Source organism: Symphalangus syndactylus, chromosome 4 (assembly GCF_028878055.3).
Source record: "Symphalangus syndactylus isolate Jambi chromosome 4, NHGRI_mSymSyn1-v2.1_pri, whole genome shotgun sequence".
NCBI lineage: Eukaryota > Metazoa > Chordata > Mammalia > Primates > Hylobatidae > Symphalangus > Symphalangus syndactylus.
The window spans coordinates 86,329,215-86,341,786 of NC_072426.2; the positions used below are offsets into that span (position 1 = coordinate 86,329,215).

The following is a 12,572-nucleotide window of genomic DNA, read 5'->3' on the forward strand; positions in this document are numbered from 1 at the left end:
CAGAAAAGGATACTTATCAACTTTTCCAAGTGGCCCTAGAAAAGTCACTGCTAGTCAGAAATCTCACCTTGGAACGTGGGGGTGGCTGGCATCTATCGGGATGTCAGATGAAACTGAAACAGTTCCACTGTAGTAGCCTGCTCTATAAACATACAGAGAACCCCTATTACATGTGTGCTATGAAGCTATTAGAAACTACAGCTTTGTGGACTACTTTGAAAATGTGCAAGTGGGTCGGGCGTGGTGGCTCACGCCTGTAATCCCAGCACTTTGGGAGGCCGAGGCGGGTAGATCCTGAGGTCAGGAGATCGAGACCATCCTGGCTAACACAGAGAAACCCCGTCTATACTTGAAAATACAAAAAATTAGCGGGGCATGGTGGTGGGTGCCTGTAGTCCCAGCTACTCGGGAGGCTGAGGCAGGAGAATGGCGCAAGTAAACCCGGGAGGCAGAGCTTGCAGTAAGCCTAGAGCACGCCACTGCAGTCCAGCCTGGGCGACAGAGCAAGACTCCATCTCAAAAAACAACAACAACAACAACAACAAAAAAAACAAAACAAAAAAAGAAAATGTGCAAGTGAAATAAGTGACAAAAGCAAACACAAGATATTCTGTTCATATGAAACACTGCCAGGTGACACTTGTATTTGTAGATTGACAGAAATTGGAGGTGGAGTTAAAGAGGTACCAACTCAGTATAACATTCATTGCCTCTTTTGCTAAAGTTGTTTCACTGCATAAGAAAAAGATCCTGGCCGGGCCAGGTGCAGCGACTCATGCCTAAAATCCCAGCACTTTGGGAGGCTGAGGCAGGTGGATCACCTGAGGCCAGGAATTTGAGACCAGCCTAGACAACATGGTAAAATTCCATCCCTACTAAAAATAAAAAAAATTAGCCAGGCATGGTGGTGGGCGCCAGAAATCCCAGCTACTTGGGAGGCTGAGGCAGGAGAATCGCTTGAACCTGGGAGGCAGAGGTTGCAGTGAGCCGAGATCACGCCATTGCACTCCAGCCTGGGTGACAAGAGGGAAACTCCGTCTCAAAAAAATAAAATTTTAAAAAAAAAAGAAAAAGAAGGAAAAAAGAGAAACAGATAGTGGTTCCACGTGCTGGTCAGTTATGCAAAACAACGTGCTGACGTGTAGGCTGCACTGTGCCAGGTGCAAATACACACTGCCTGTTACAGTAACTGTGACAAGCACAAGGGCTGCTCACTAGCTTGAGTGCAGCTTCTGGGGAGTTGACGGCAGTGATTTGTGGGTACTTCCTTCTTAACAAATTTTACATCAATACTGCAACACAGCAATCTCAGCCCTGTGAGCTATACCATAGCCACATGCTTTCACCATTTCCTGCTCAAAGAGAGAGCCCAGGAACTGAATGCTGTTAATCAGGGAGAGCACAGAAACAGCAGCAGAACAGCTGGAGAACTAGGGCTGTGTGGTTTTGGACTGTGGGGAGGGTGGGCCATGGGCAGACTTGGCACAATGTGGGAGGGCATTTGACACAGCCCCGTGGAGGACCTAATGCTCAGGGAGGCCTTCACCCAGCACAGTGAGCCATGCCGACACTTGGTGCCTGGGCGTGCTGGTCACAGCGCCCTCCCTGCGATTTTCCCCATAGCAGTGTGTTTTCTCTGCCAGGCAGAAGGCAGAGAAACCCTGGCTGAAAAAGCAGTGAGGGTCATCGACTGCATGAACACATCATCACCTTTCCCAGATGGAGGCACCCAAGTTTACCCTGCACGTCCATTCAGCAGGTAGAGGTGAGTCATCACTAAACAGGATCTTTCATCTGAGCACCTGAGATTCTGGTCCAAATCAGGGCTGTGAGGACCAGGAGCCGGGATTCCAAGCCCAGGCAACCCCGCAGGTAAGGAGGAGGGAGTGTTACAGAAGGCTGTATGGCCAGAGTCGCTGACCAGGCCAGGGCTTCTTTGTCCCCTCTTCTCTCCTGCACATCAGCACTTACGTCCTCCTGGCTCGGGCTGGCCTGGCAGCTCAGGGAGCTGTTGGATGAAATGTCCATGAGCGTGGCTGTGGCTGTCACGTACAACTGCGAGGATGGTCGGCTCCCAAAGCGGAACCGCGGTGCTGGGCGAAGGGTCAGGGCTCCGTGGTGCGGCAGAGCGCATGCCAGCGCTTCACCAGCTCCTTGGGCTTGCTGAGCATCTCATCCCAGTGCTCCAGCTCTCTGCCGCGGGTGTACATGTAGGGGCCCACCACCACTCGGCCCAGCTGCTGGCTCTCTGCAGGGGAGGGAGAGCACCGGTGTGCTCCTGCGCACAGAAGCCACGTCCCCAGTGACCTCCCTTCCTCCCTCCTGCTCCCAGGAGGAAGTAGCAACTCCCCTCCTCTCTGAGTGGGAGCTGGCAGCCCCCAAAGGGGCCCTGCCTTTGCTCTGCAGCTGGAAGGGCTGCTTCTCCCCCTGGGAGATTGGGAGGAAGGAGAGCCCTGAAAGAGACTCTCTCCTTGAGGGCCACCAGCTCTGCCCCACACCCTTCTGTAGGGCCGTATTAAGTCTACCTTATGCCAAAGAGCTGAGGGAGGAAAGGGCCCCTCTAGAAAGAAGGCCTCGGCCGTCCAAGAGTTCATTCAGCAGCAACGTTCACTGGCCACCGTGGAGAAGGGTCTTAAGTCCAGGCCATGTGGCCAGCCATGGCCTGATGGCTGTTTCCCCAGAGTGGCAGTGGGTGCTGGGGTATGGGGCAGTGTGGGAGAGCTGGCTGACAGACTCGCCCAGAACCCCAAAGGCTCATCTAGAGGGCATGAGGAAGGTCAGAGCACCAGGTCCCTGGGCTGGTGGCAGCCCTGGTCCCTCCCACTCTCTCGGGTGATTTGCTCCAGGAGAGGGCAGCAGAGGCCGTTGCTTAACCTCTTTCTTTTTGTTTTTTTTTGACGGAGTCTCGCTCTGTCGACAGGCTGGAGTGCAGTCGCACGATCTTGGCTCACTGCAACCTCTGCCTCCCGGGTTCAAATGATTCTCCTGCCTCAGCCTCCCGAGTAGTTGGGACTACAGGCGTGCACCACCATGCCCAGCTAACTTTTGTATTTTTAGTAGAGACGTGGTTTCACCGTGTTAGCTGGGATGGTCTCGATCTCCTGACCTTGTGATCTGCCTACCTTGGCCTCCCAAAGTGCTGGGATTACAGGCGTGAGCCACCGTGCCTGGCCCTTTTTTTTTTTTTTTTTTGACAGATTCAGCAGCCTCGCCTCCTGGGTTCAAGAGATCCTCCCGCCTCAGCCTCCCAAGTAGCTGGGATTACAAGCATGTGCCACCACGCCCAGCTAATTATTGTATTTTTAGTAGAGATGGGAGTTTCACCATGTTGGCCAGGCTGGTCTTGAACTCCTGAGCTCAAGTGATCCACCCACCTTGGCCTCCCAAGGTGCTGGGATTACAGATGTGAGCCAGCATGCCCGGCTGCTTAACCTGTTTCTAGGGTGCCACAGACAGAGCTCAACTGGACTAAAGCTGGGCATGAAACCCAGGCCTTGGGCAAGTATTTCAGCCTTTCTGAGCACTAGTTTCCTTAACCAGGGAGGGAGCTAGTACAGCTCCTTCCGAGGTCAGGACAGGAGGCACTCACTCTGCCTGAACACTCGGCAGCCCCTCGTGGTCCCCATCCCAGCAGCCCGGGGTAGGGTGCGGCCTTACTGTCCCCTTCCATGTTCTGCACCACGGTCAGGCTGAGGCTAGCGGTATCCAGCTCAGTGGCATCGGCCTTGAAGCTGAAGGTCTCATTGTACACAGGGTTGATGGAGCCCAGCACAGCTGAAGTCTTCTTGCACTTGACAAACTTGTTGTGGTTCATCAGAGACACTTTGACAAACACACCTGGGGAACGGTGAGCACTAGTGGGCTGGCAGAGGCAGGCGGGAGCCGAGCCCCTGCCTGTGGGAGGTCCGACTAGGAGGGCACGTGCCCAAGCTAGGTGCCAGGGCCCCACCGAGGGGTGGGTGACCCTGCGGGCGTGACCAGAGGAAGCCGGCTGAGGAGTGCACTGCCCTGTGGCCCAGGCGGGGCTCCGCTCCCTTCCTTTTCCTTCCTCTTTGCATCAGGAAAGTACCCACGGCTCTGGCAGGCCCCGGTTTACCAGAGCCTGGCACCACATGCCTGTCCCTCCCTGTTGGGGGGCTGCTCACTGGGCCCCCAGGCCCCTGGGGCCCTTTAAACACCTTATACAGAGGACTAAGATTTGGTGGGTGAGGATCAGAGTCACAGTGGAAGGTCTGGATCCCACCTGGCTTACAGTGACCCCAGACGTGAAAACAAACAGGTGGCTGACCACCACCACCTCACTGGGATGGGTGGGATGTGTGGGGTGAGCCCAAATGGGGTGGGACATGTGGGGTGAACCAAGGCCTCCCCTCCTGCAGCTCCTGTGTTCTGGGAGGCCAAGCATCAGTGCCCACTGAGTCGGGGGCTCTTCCCCTGTGGGGAGGGAGGTGCGGGCCTCACCCTGGAGGAACTGGATCCATGCCACTGATGGAAAGGTGGAGGTGGAGGCAGGCAGGACAGTTCAAAGAGCCAAGACGCTGCCTCGGGAAACAGGAGGGGCAGGGCCTGGTATTGTGGCTGGGTTAGAACCCTCAGTAGGGGAGGCCAAGGAGATGCAGCTTTGAGTTCAACACAGGAAGAGGCTTCCTGCACCAGAACTGTCGACTGAGGGACAGTACGTCTTGTGAGGTAGTGAGCGCTCCGTGATAGGGTGTATGCAAGCAGAAACTGGACCGTCTGGGGTGAGGTTGGACTGTAGCCCCAGGCTGTAAGCTCGGTGGGCGGGACCTTCCCCAGTAGGAAAGGGAGGAACTCACTGACAATGCCTCTGTCCTCCTGGAGCCGGAGGCCCTTGGCACGCAGCACAACCACTGTCAGGCGGCTCAGGTAGTCATTGTAGCTGAGGCAGAACTGGAGATCGCCACACTCCGAGGGGGGCTGGGAAGGCCAAGATGGAAGCACCCCATCCTGTTACTCGGCAAGTGCTGAAGGGGTCACAGAACCCCCAGAGAGCCTCCTGCTTCCTCCCAGCGGTCCACGCGACACACCTGCATGGTCCCCTTTGAGTTCCACTGCCATTTTAAGGATGAGGCAACTGTGGTCTGGAGAGTTTAAGGGGCTTGTGCAGTCCTGTGGACCAGAGCTAAGGAGTCACACCCAGGTCTGAGCCAGCTGGGGCCTTCCCGGGGGTGGTGGGCTGGGGGAAACATTTCCCTGGGCTGGACCATTTGTGGTGTCATCTCTCACAGCTGTCTAACCTAGATAAGAATCCAAATGTGGATATTTCAGGTTGCTCCAGGGAATCTGATGGCCAGTGTGACAACCAGACCTCAAGCAGCCTCTCCCTGCCCAGGGGCAGGTCCGTTCCCCCCTGTCCCATGCTGCTCGGGGCCTGGGCCCTCCTCCCTGAGTGACTGTTGTAGGGCGGTGTGCGGGATGCTGAGGGCTGATGCCACCAGCAGGTGCTGGGCCCTGTGCACACCTGCCAGCTGATGCTCAGTGGCATAGGCATGGTGACCTCGACCTTACCTCCAGGCTCTCGGCCTCCAGGTCTCTCCAGATGACATGCCGGCAGTCCCCCACCAGGGTCTCATTCTTCAAGGGGAAGAGCACCTGGCCCAGGAGCTGGTGCTTCCTCTGCCTGTCCACGTGGTAGACGGAGAACTTCAGCACCCTCTGGGTGACGGTCTTGCTGGACACCTGGGGGAGATAAGGACACCAGCCAGAGTCAGGTGTGGGGGTAGGGGATGGGATGGTGTGACTCGTTATTCTGGACATGGGTGCTTTTCGGAACGGATGTCTCAACCAGGGACCTACATCCCCAAACCTAGGCATTTTCAGGGGACCCTTCTCAGCAGCAGAGCCACGTACCCCTGGAAAGTGGGGGTAGGTGCCAGTACCTTGCTACACAGAGTATGGTCCGAAGACCTGTAGACTCCACCACCACTTGGAGCCCTGTTAGAAATGCAGGATCTTGGGCCCCAGCCCAGACCCATGAATTGGAATCTGCCATTTAACCGGAGCACCAAGTGACACGGCTGCACGGTGAGTGTGTCCCCGCCACCACCCTGCACTGTAGCAAAGGCCCAGGAGCCCGGGGCACCAGCCTGTCTCTGCTGTCAGAGCTGGGCATGCCAGCCCTCCCCTCCTTGAGATTTGGCCTCCTCGCCTGTGAAATGGGGATCATGGGTCTTCCTCTCTGGTTGTAAAACCCCAATCACAGTGTCTGACCTACAGCAGATGGCCCATTAATACTGATTTTCTTTTCTTTTCTTTTTTTTTTTTTTTTTTTTGAGACGGAGTCTCGCTCTGTCGCCCAGGCCCAGGCTGGAGTGCAGTGGCGCAATCTCGGCTCACTGCAAGCTCCGCCTCCCGGGTTCATGCCATTCTCCTGCCTCAGCCTCTCCGAGTAGCTGGGATTACAGGCGCCCGCCACCACGCCCGGCTAATTTTTTGTATTTTTTAGTAGAGACGGGGTTTCACCGTGGTCTCGATCTCCTGACCTCGTGATCCGCCCGCCTCGGCCTCCCAAAGTGCTGGGATTACAAGCATGAGCCACCGCGCCCGGCCACTGATTTTCTTTTCTTTTCCCTTCTCCCTTTTCCCCTTCCCTCTGAAGGCACAGAGGGACTGGATCAAGCCGGGGCGAGATAGAGTGGGGAAGTGATGAGCTAAGAAAAATTAGCCTGCAAGCATGACGTGTCGCACGTCAGCAAGGCTGCAGCCTTGAATTCTGATGTCTGGAGAAGAGCGATTCACCTGTGAATTCTCACAGCCCTGGCCTCAGAAGGACGGCCCGGGACCAGGCCCGACCGGCACCCCTCTTCCCAGCTCTCAGCCAGGGCAGAAGGACAAGTGATGGCCCTGGCCTCGGCAGTCACACTCCTCCTGAAAGCTGACTGGCTGTACCTCACCTCTTGCCTAGCTTGCCACCCAGCTCTTGAGAACATGTTTGTCCAAGGCCTCTTGGCAGGTCTCGATGACTCCTTCCCCTAAGGGCCCCCAGTCACCTGCTAAGGCTCCCAGGCCCCTGTGAAACTGGCTCGGTGCCCCAACAGACTCTCCACATCCAGAACCTGAGCCGGCCAGCCCAAAGTTCAGCAAGGCACCACACCTACCCTGGGAGGGCACTCGGCCCCGCGCTGGCCTCTGACAGCACAGGAAGCTCCTGCACTCACTCTGAGGCCTGTCTTTTGCCTTCCTTGGATAAACTTGCCAGAAACCCCATACTGCTCCAGGCCTTTGGGATAATTCCCCTGAGCCCCATAGGCCAGGGCCTGGCATTCAGTAGTTGCTCTAAAATTGTGTTTTCACCCACTCTCCTCCAGGCAATCAGGACAGCGGAGCCCAGGCTTCTGGTCACCACTCACCAAGTCTCTCCCCTGCCCCTCTATCAGGGATTGGCTCCTATAGGCCTTAACCTAGCAGACTAGGTAAAGCAGAGCTGGTGGCATCAAGGGTCCCGGGGGCTGCAGGGCCCTGGCTGGTACAGGAGGCTGGGCTCTCCTGTAGGTCTGCACCTTCCCAGCAACACGGAGGGCACCAGACCCTGCCTGCTCCAGAGGCTGTACCTGAAAGATGAAGTGCTCGTCAAACTGTGGGTTGGAGGTTTCGCTTTTGGTCTTGGACTGGAGGAAGCACCGCTCATCGGGCAGCAGGTAGAGCTTCACCAGGGGGCTGCAGGTCTCCGAGGGGGCTTGCAGGTGACGTGCCTTGATCAAGCCCACCAGCAGCTGCTCGGCCTCCTGCTTGTATTCCACTGAGAACCACAGCCGCCCCAGGCAGCCGTCAGGGAAGTCGGTCTCACTTTTGTCCTCTGGGAACTTGTACAGCTCTGGGTTGATGGCCTCCACAGTACATGCATCTCCTGTAACAGAGGGTGGGAGGGCTGGCAGGCCAGAGGAAGGCAGGGTCATGGGAGACAGTGGCAAGCTCTGGGCACCCATCCCCATCCTGGCCCATTCCTCTCTGCTGAGCCTCAGCTAGCCTGACCACATCTGCCTCACTCTCCTCACCAGGCTAAACACATCCCCTCTCTCTGGTGCAGCTCCTCCAGGAAGCCTTCTCAGCATGAAGGCATTGCATGGCCGGGCTGGGGATCCTAGCAGAGTCCTGCCCCCTGGGATTGGCCCCCATCCTCGGAGGTCAGGACCTGTTTCAAGGACACAGTGCCCATCACCTGGCCCAGCCCCTTCCATGGTGTCTAGAGAATGACTCAGCGATAAAACATTGCCTTTCTTCTTCCTCTTCAAATTAGAAGGGCCAAGGTGATTATTGGGTGGTTCCTGGGATGGTCTCTTGGTAGATCTTCAGGGCAAAGAGGTGGCAGAAAGCTGTGTTTGCAGCCCCTACCATTCTGTCCTCTTGGTCAACCAACCCATCATCCTAGAGTGGGACCCAGCACAAGTTCTGTACATGGCATGCCTGGGTTCCAATTCCAATCTGTTGCTTACAGCCTCAGTTAAGACTATGTAAAATGGGGTGATAATTCCTTCCCCTCAGAATCATGGTGAGGTCTCACTCCAAATCAGCACCCAAGGCCATATCTCACCCTCATGGGGTGCAGCAAGCACTTCATAAATGAAAGCACCCAGAAAGAGTGGTCCCTGGGCAACCCTGGCATCCCTGGCTGGTTCAGGTTGTGTTCCGGAGCCAAGCTGGTGAAAGCAGATGGGGCCACCAGAGCAGACCCTGACCTCTGGGCAGCCCTGGCAAGGACACTCACCAAGGCCGCCGCTGTGGGTGTGAGGCAGCAGCTCTGATGCCAGGCAGGGGTCCCAAGGGGCATGGGCCCACTCTCCACTGTGCAGGGGCACCCAATCTTGGCCTTGAAGGGTTGGGGGCACCACGAATGGCACAGCTGGTGGCCTGTCCAGAGTCAGGGAGACAACATGTAGGTGGCAAGTGAATAGTGTGGTCTCAGAGCGCTCAGCCAGCCAGGACGGTTGAGCACCAGGGGCTGGAGGAAGAAAAGCCATCGGGAGCCAGGAGGAGGCTAGGGCACCATTTTCTGGGCCCATATCAGGCAACACACACACACACACACACACACACACACACACACAGCAGTGGGATTTGGAGAAGGAACACAGCCCCTGACAGTGTCAGCCAGTCTGGGTTTGGATTCCTGTTCTGCCACTTACTAATTGTGTTCTCTGGACCTGTTGCTTATGTGCACTGAGCCTCAGCTTCCTGGGTTTCATAACGCCTGCCTAATAGCTGATGTGAGGTTTCTGGGGTTTCTTTGTGATAGCTCCCAGCACCGAAGCAGCATAGAAGATGCACCCCCATAAACAGAACTTTCCTTTTCGACCCCACCCCGAGGGAAATTCCAGGGGCGCACTTGGCTCCACATCCTGCCTCACCTGCTCAGCTGGGTCCTAGCATGCGGCTGGCAGGGCCTGTCCCGCTGCCCACTGGAGACAGCTGCGGTGGCCATGGCTGGTGTCCCAGGCAGCTCCTCATAGGTGAGGGTGGCACAGAATCTTCTCCACAGACAGCAGCTTGCCCCGATCAACAGCAGCAGCAGCAGCAGCCCCCCGATGGTGCCCCCAATCACCAGGGCCAGCTGCTCTGGGGGCAGAGACCACCAGTACTGTGATGCCTGCCTGGGAAAGGCACTCTCCCTCACAGCCCTGGCCTGCTGGGGCAGAACTGGGGCAGCAACCCTACCTCTGGGTTTGATCTTAGGAGTGATAGGAGCAGGCCTGCTGGGGACGGGTTCCAGGAGGGATGCTGCTGGCTGGGTTCCGCCAGCTCTCAGAGGAGAAGCCGTTTACCCCAGGGTCTGAGAGCCCGGGGCAGAACCTTCTAGTTTTCCTTGGAAAACAGCTGGCCCTGCCCTTGGGATTCTGTCTTAAAGAAGCCATTTCCTTGCGCTTCTGAGTAGAAATCAAACCTGCCCTCACCAGAACCTCCATATCCCCTGGGCTCCTGTTGAGGCCAGGAGGGGAGCTGGGGTGTGGACGCAGTCAGTTAAGGAAAGCCCTGAAAGGTACTTTCCCCCTGATCTGCAATCAGACCTCTACCCTCTGGGGCCCTGGAACCTGCTGCAAGGCTGGACTCTTCTCTAACACCCGCTCCCTCCCCTAGCCCTATCAAGCCCTCCCCTAGCCCTCCCCTAGTCTATCAAGGTGAGCACGTGCTTAGGGGAGTTGGTGGGAGGCGGTGGACGGGGTGGGGAGGAAGAGCGGGCAGGCCCCTTTGCTGCTGGCCCTCACACGTCCGCATGTGTGGGACCTAGGAGGCTTCGCCCTGGGGGTGCTCAGACGCTGGGTTCCAACCGCTGGCCACCTGGGGCGGGCCAAAAAGGTGCCTCCCTTAGGGTGACGTGCGGCCGCGGGGCATCCCGGTCTCAGGGGTCTGCACTGGGTGGGGTGGTGAGAAGGCGGGACCCCCCCACACCTCCTAAGCCGCGACTGACCGCGAAGAGCGGGCCTCAGCCTCCACTCCATCCTAGCGCCCCTCGAAGGGCGCGCCGAGGCCGGGCAGGGCAAGCGCTGCGCCCCAGCGGGGGCGGCGGGGCTGAGGCAAGTGCCGGAAGGGTCGCAGAGGGGCCGGGGCTGGGCTGGGGAGGCGAGGCTCGCTTACCCGCCATGGGGCTGCACCTGCAGGCTGGTCTCGCCGGTCTGGGCGGCTGGGGCTGGGCTGCCAGGCCGGCTCTTAAAGGGCGGCGGGGCGCCGTCGGGCGGGCGCGGGGGCGGTCCATGGTGGCGCTGGTGCCCAGCTGCGGCGCGGGGAGCCGCGCAGTGCACGGCAGGGGCAGGGACCCAGCCCCGCGAGGCCGCAGTCCCGCCCCAGCCCGTCCCTGGCCCAGGCCCAGGCCCGGAGGTGGAGGGGCGCAGAGCCGACCGTGAGCTCCCGGAAACCGCAGGGCTCCGGCCAGGGCGGGTCCCGGGCGCCAGTGCCTGGGCGCCTGGGGCTCCCTGCGGCTTGGGGCAGGGTGGGGTGAGAGTACCACCCCCATCCCAGAGAGCAGAACTACAGCCTTCACCGCCGCGTCTGACACAGGGCCCCGCACCCGACCCCTCACACCTTGTGGCCAGGACTGAGCCCCCGCCCTCCCAGATCCTCCGCAAGCCGAGGCCCCTCCAGGCGCAGCTCCGACCCCGGCTCGAGGGAGCCCTCCCGGATCCCGGGGTGGAGTCTCCGCGCGGGTCCCGGGCCCCAGCGCTGCCCGCCTGCCGGCCTTGGGCAGGGATGCGGCGCTCGCGCACCCGTTCGCTCTCAGCGGACAAAACGGTCGAGAGCGTAATTCTAGAGCGGGTTCCAGAAGCTCCTGGGTTCCAACTCAGGCTCCTCACTCGCCAGCCCTGCGATTTGGGACAACTTAACGTCCGCACTCTGGGTTCAGTCTCCTCAATTGGGTTAATGTCCGTGAGGGGCTCTCATAAGGGCGGCTGGCCTGCTGGTAACTTACGAAGCATGTAAGGAGCACTTAGAGCGGAGGAGCGGCGCGGCCCAGCCCCTGTTAGGGTGGTTATCGGATGGAGGCCAGCGTCGCCTGGGTCCCCTCTGTACCCCCAGCGCCTATTATTATGGTGATTATTAGAACGCAGGGCCCGTGCCCACTAGTCCAGGCTGGCGAACGCGCCTTGCGGGAAAGGCGGGAGTAAGGTCGCTGCGCGTCCTCTCTGGTCACCCCTTGGCGCGCCCTGGCCGCGCCCCTATGGTTCCTCCGCCGAGGCTCTGGTGGGGAGCGTCTGAGATCTCGAGGCGTCTGAGTGGGGAGCGAAAGGAATGTGTGTATCTGTGGTGCAGGGGAGTGTGTGTGGCGGGGGGAGGGGGTGGTTGTGGGGGAGTGCGTGTTTTGGGGGGATGGGCCTTCCCGTTTTACAGCCTTGAAGGTTGTGTCCAGAGTCATAACCTGGGTCCCACACCCCCGCGTCACCTGTGCCTGTCCTAGGGGGCAGTCAGTGTGCGTGAGGCTCCACCGTGCCTGGGCTTTGGCTCACCTAAGGCGGGTAGGATGGTGAACTGAGGTGCCCCACTGGGCCGGGTCTGGGAGCCCTCAGCGCCAGGGTGCAGAGGCCGCAGCCACTCCCCTTCTAGGGTCTGGGCGGTGGGGGCATGAGAAGGCGGAGACCCAGGCCTCTTCACCCAGTAACTGTCCTCAGCTGTGCGCTTAACTGGCTCTCCGCTCTACTTGGAGACAGTCTGTGGTGTCTGGAGAATCCTCCCCCACTTCTGCTTCCCCGAGGTCGCTGTGGGGGCAGGTGTCTCAGGAAATGGGGCCTGGGTCCCACCGAAGGCCTCGGGTCTGAGTTAGATGTCTGTATGTTTGTTGTTGCCTCTGCCACAAAGTACCACAGATTGAGTAGTTTAAGCCACACGCATATTATCTCACAGTTCTGGGGGTCGGGAATCTAAACTGGATTGGCAGGGCCTATGCCTTCTGGAGGCAAGGGAGCTGTTTCCCAGCGTTTCCAGCTCCTAGAGGCTGCCAGCTAGTGGCCCTTTCCTTTGTCTTCAAAGCCGGCAGCACAGCCTTTTCTAACCTCTCCCGCTCCGGGTCATTTCACATCAACTCTTTCTGCCTCCCTCTTGTAAGTGTGATACCCTACCTTGTTTTA

The 12,572-nt window shown here is 58.6% G+C and overlaps 1 protein-coding gene across 1 annotated transcript; it reads right to left on the reverse strand.

The window, feature by feature from the left end:
• Positions 1-228: 228 nt before the first annotated feature.
• Positions 229-10,966, reverse strand: LOC129480903 (synaptotagmin-15B-like). Its single transcript, XM_055275446.2, is given in 8 exon segments — positions 229-2,248; positions 3,658-3,837; positions 4,818-4,938; positions 5,530-5,700; positions 7,572-7,867; positions 8,726-8,868; positions 10,591-10,904; positions 10,907-10,966. Coding segments are annotated over 8 exon segments (1,428 nt in total). The 3' UTR covers positions 229-2,105.
• Positions 10,967-12,572: the final 1,606 nt, after the last annotated feature.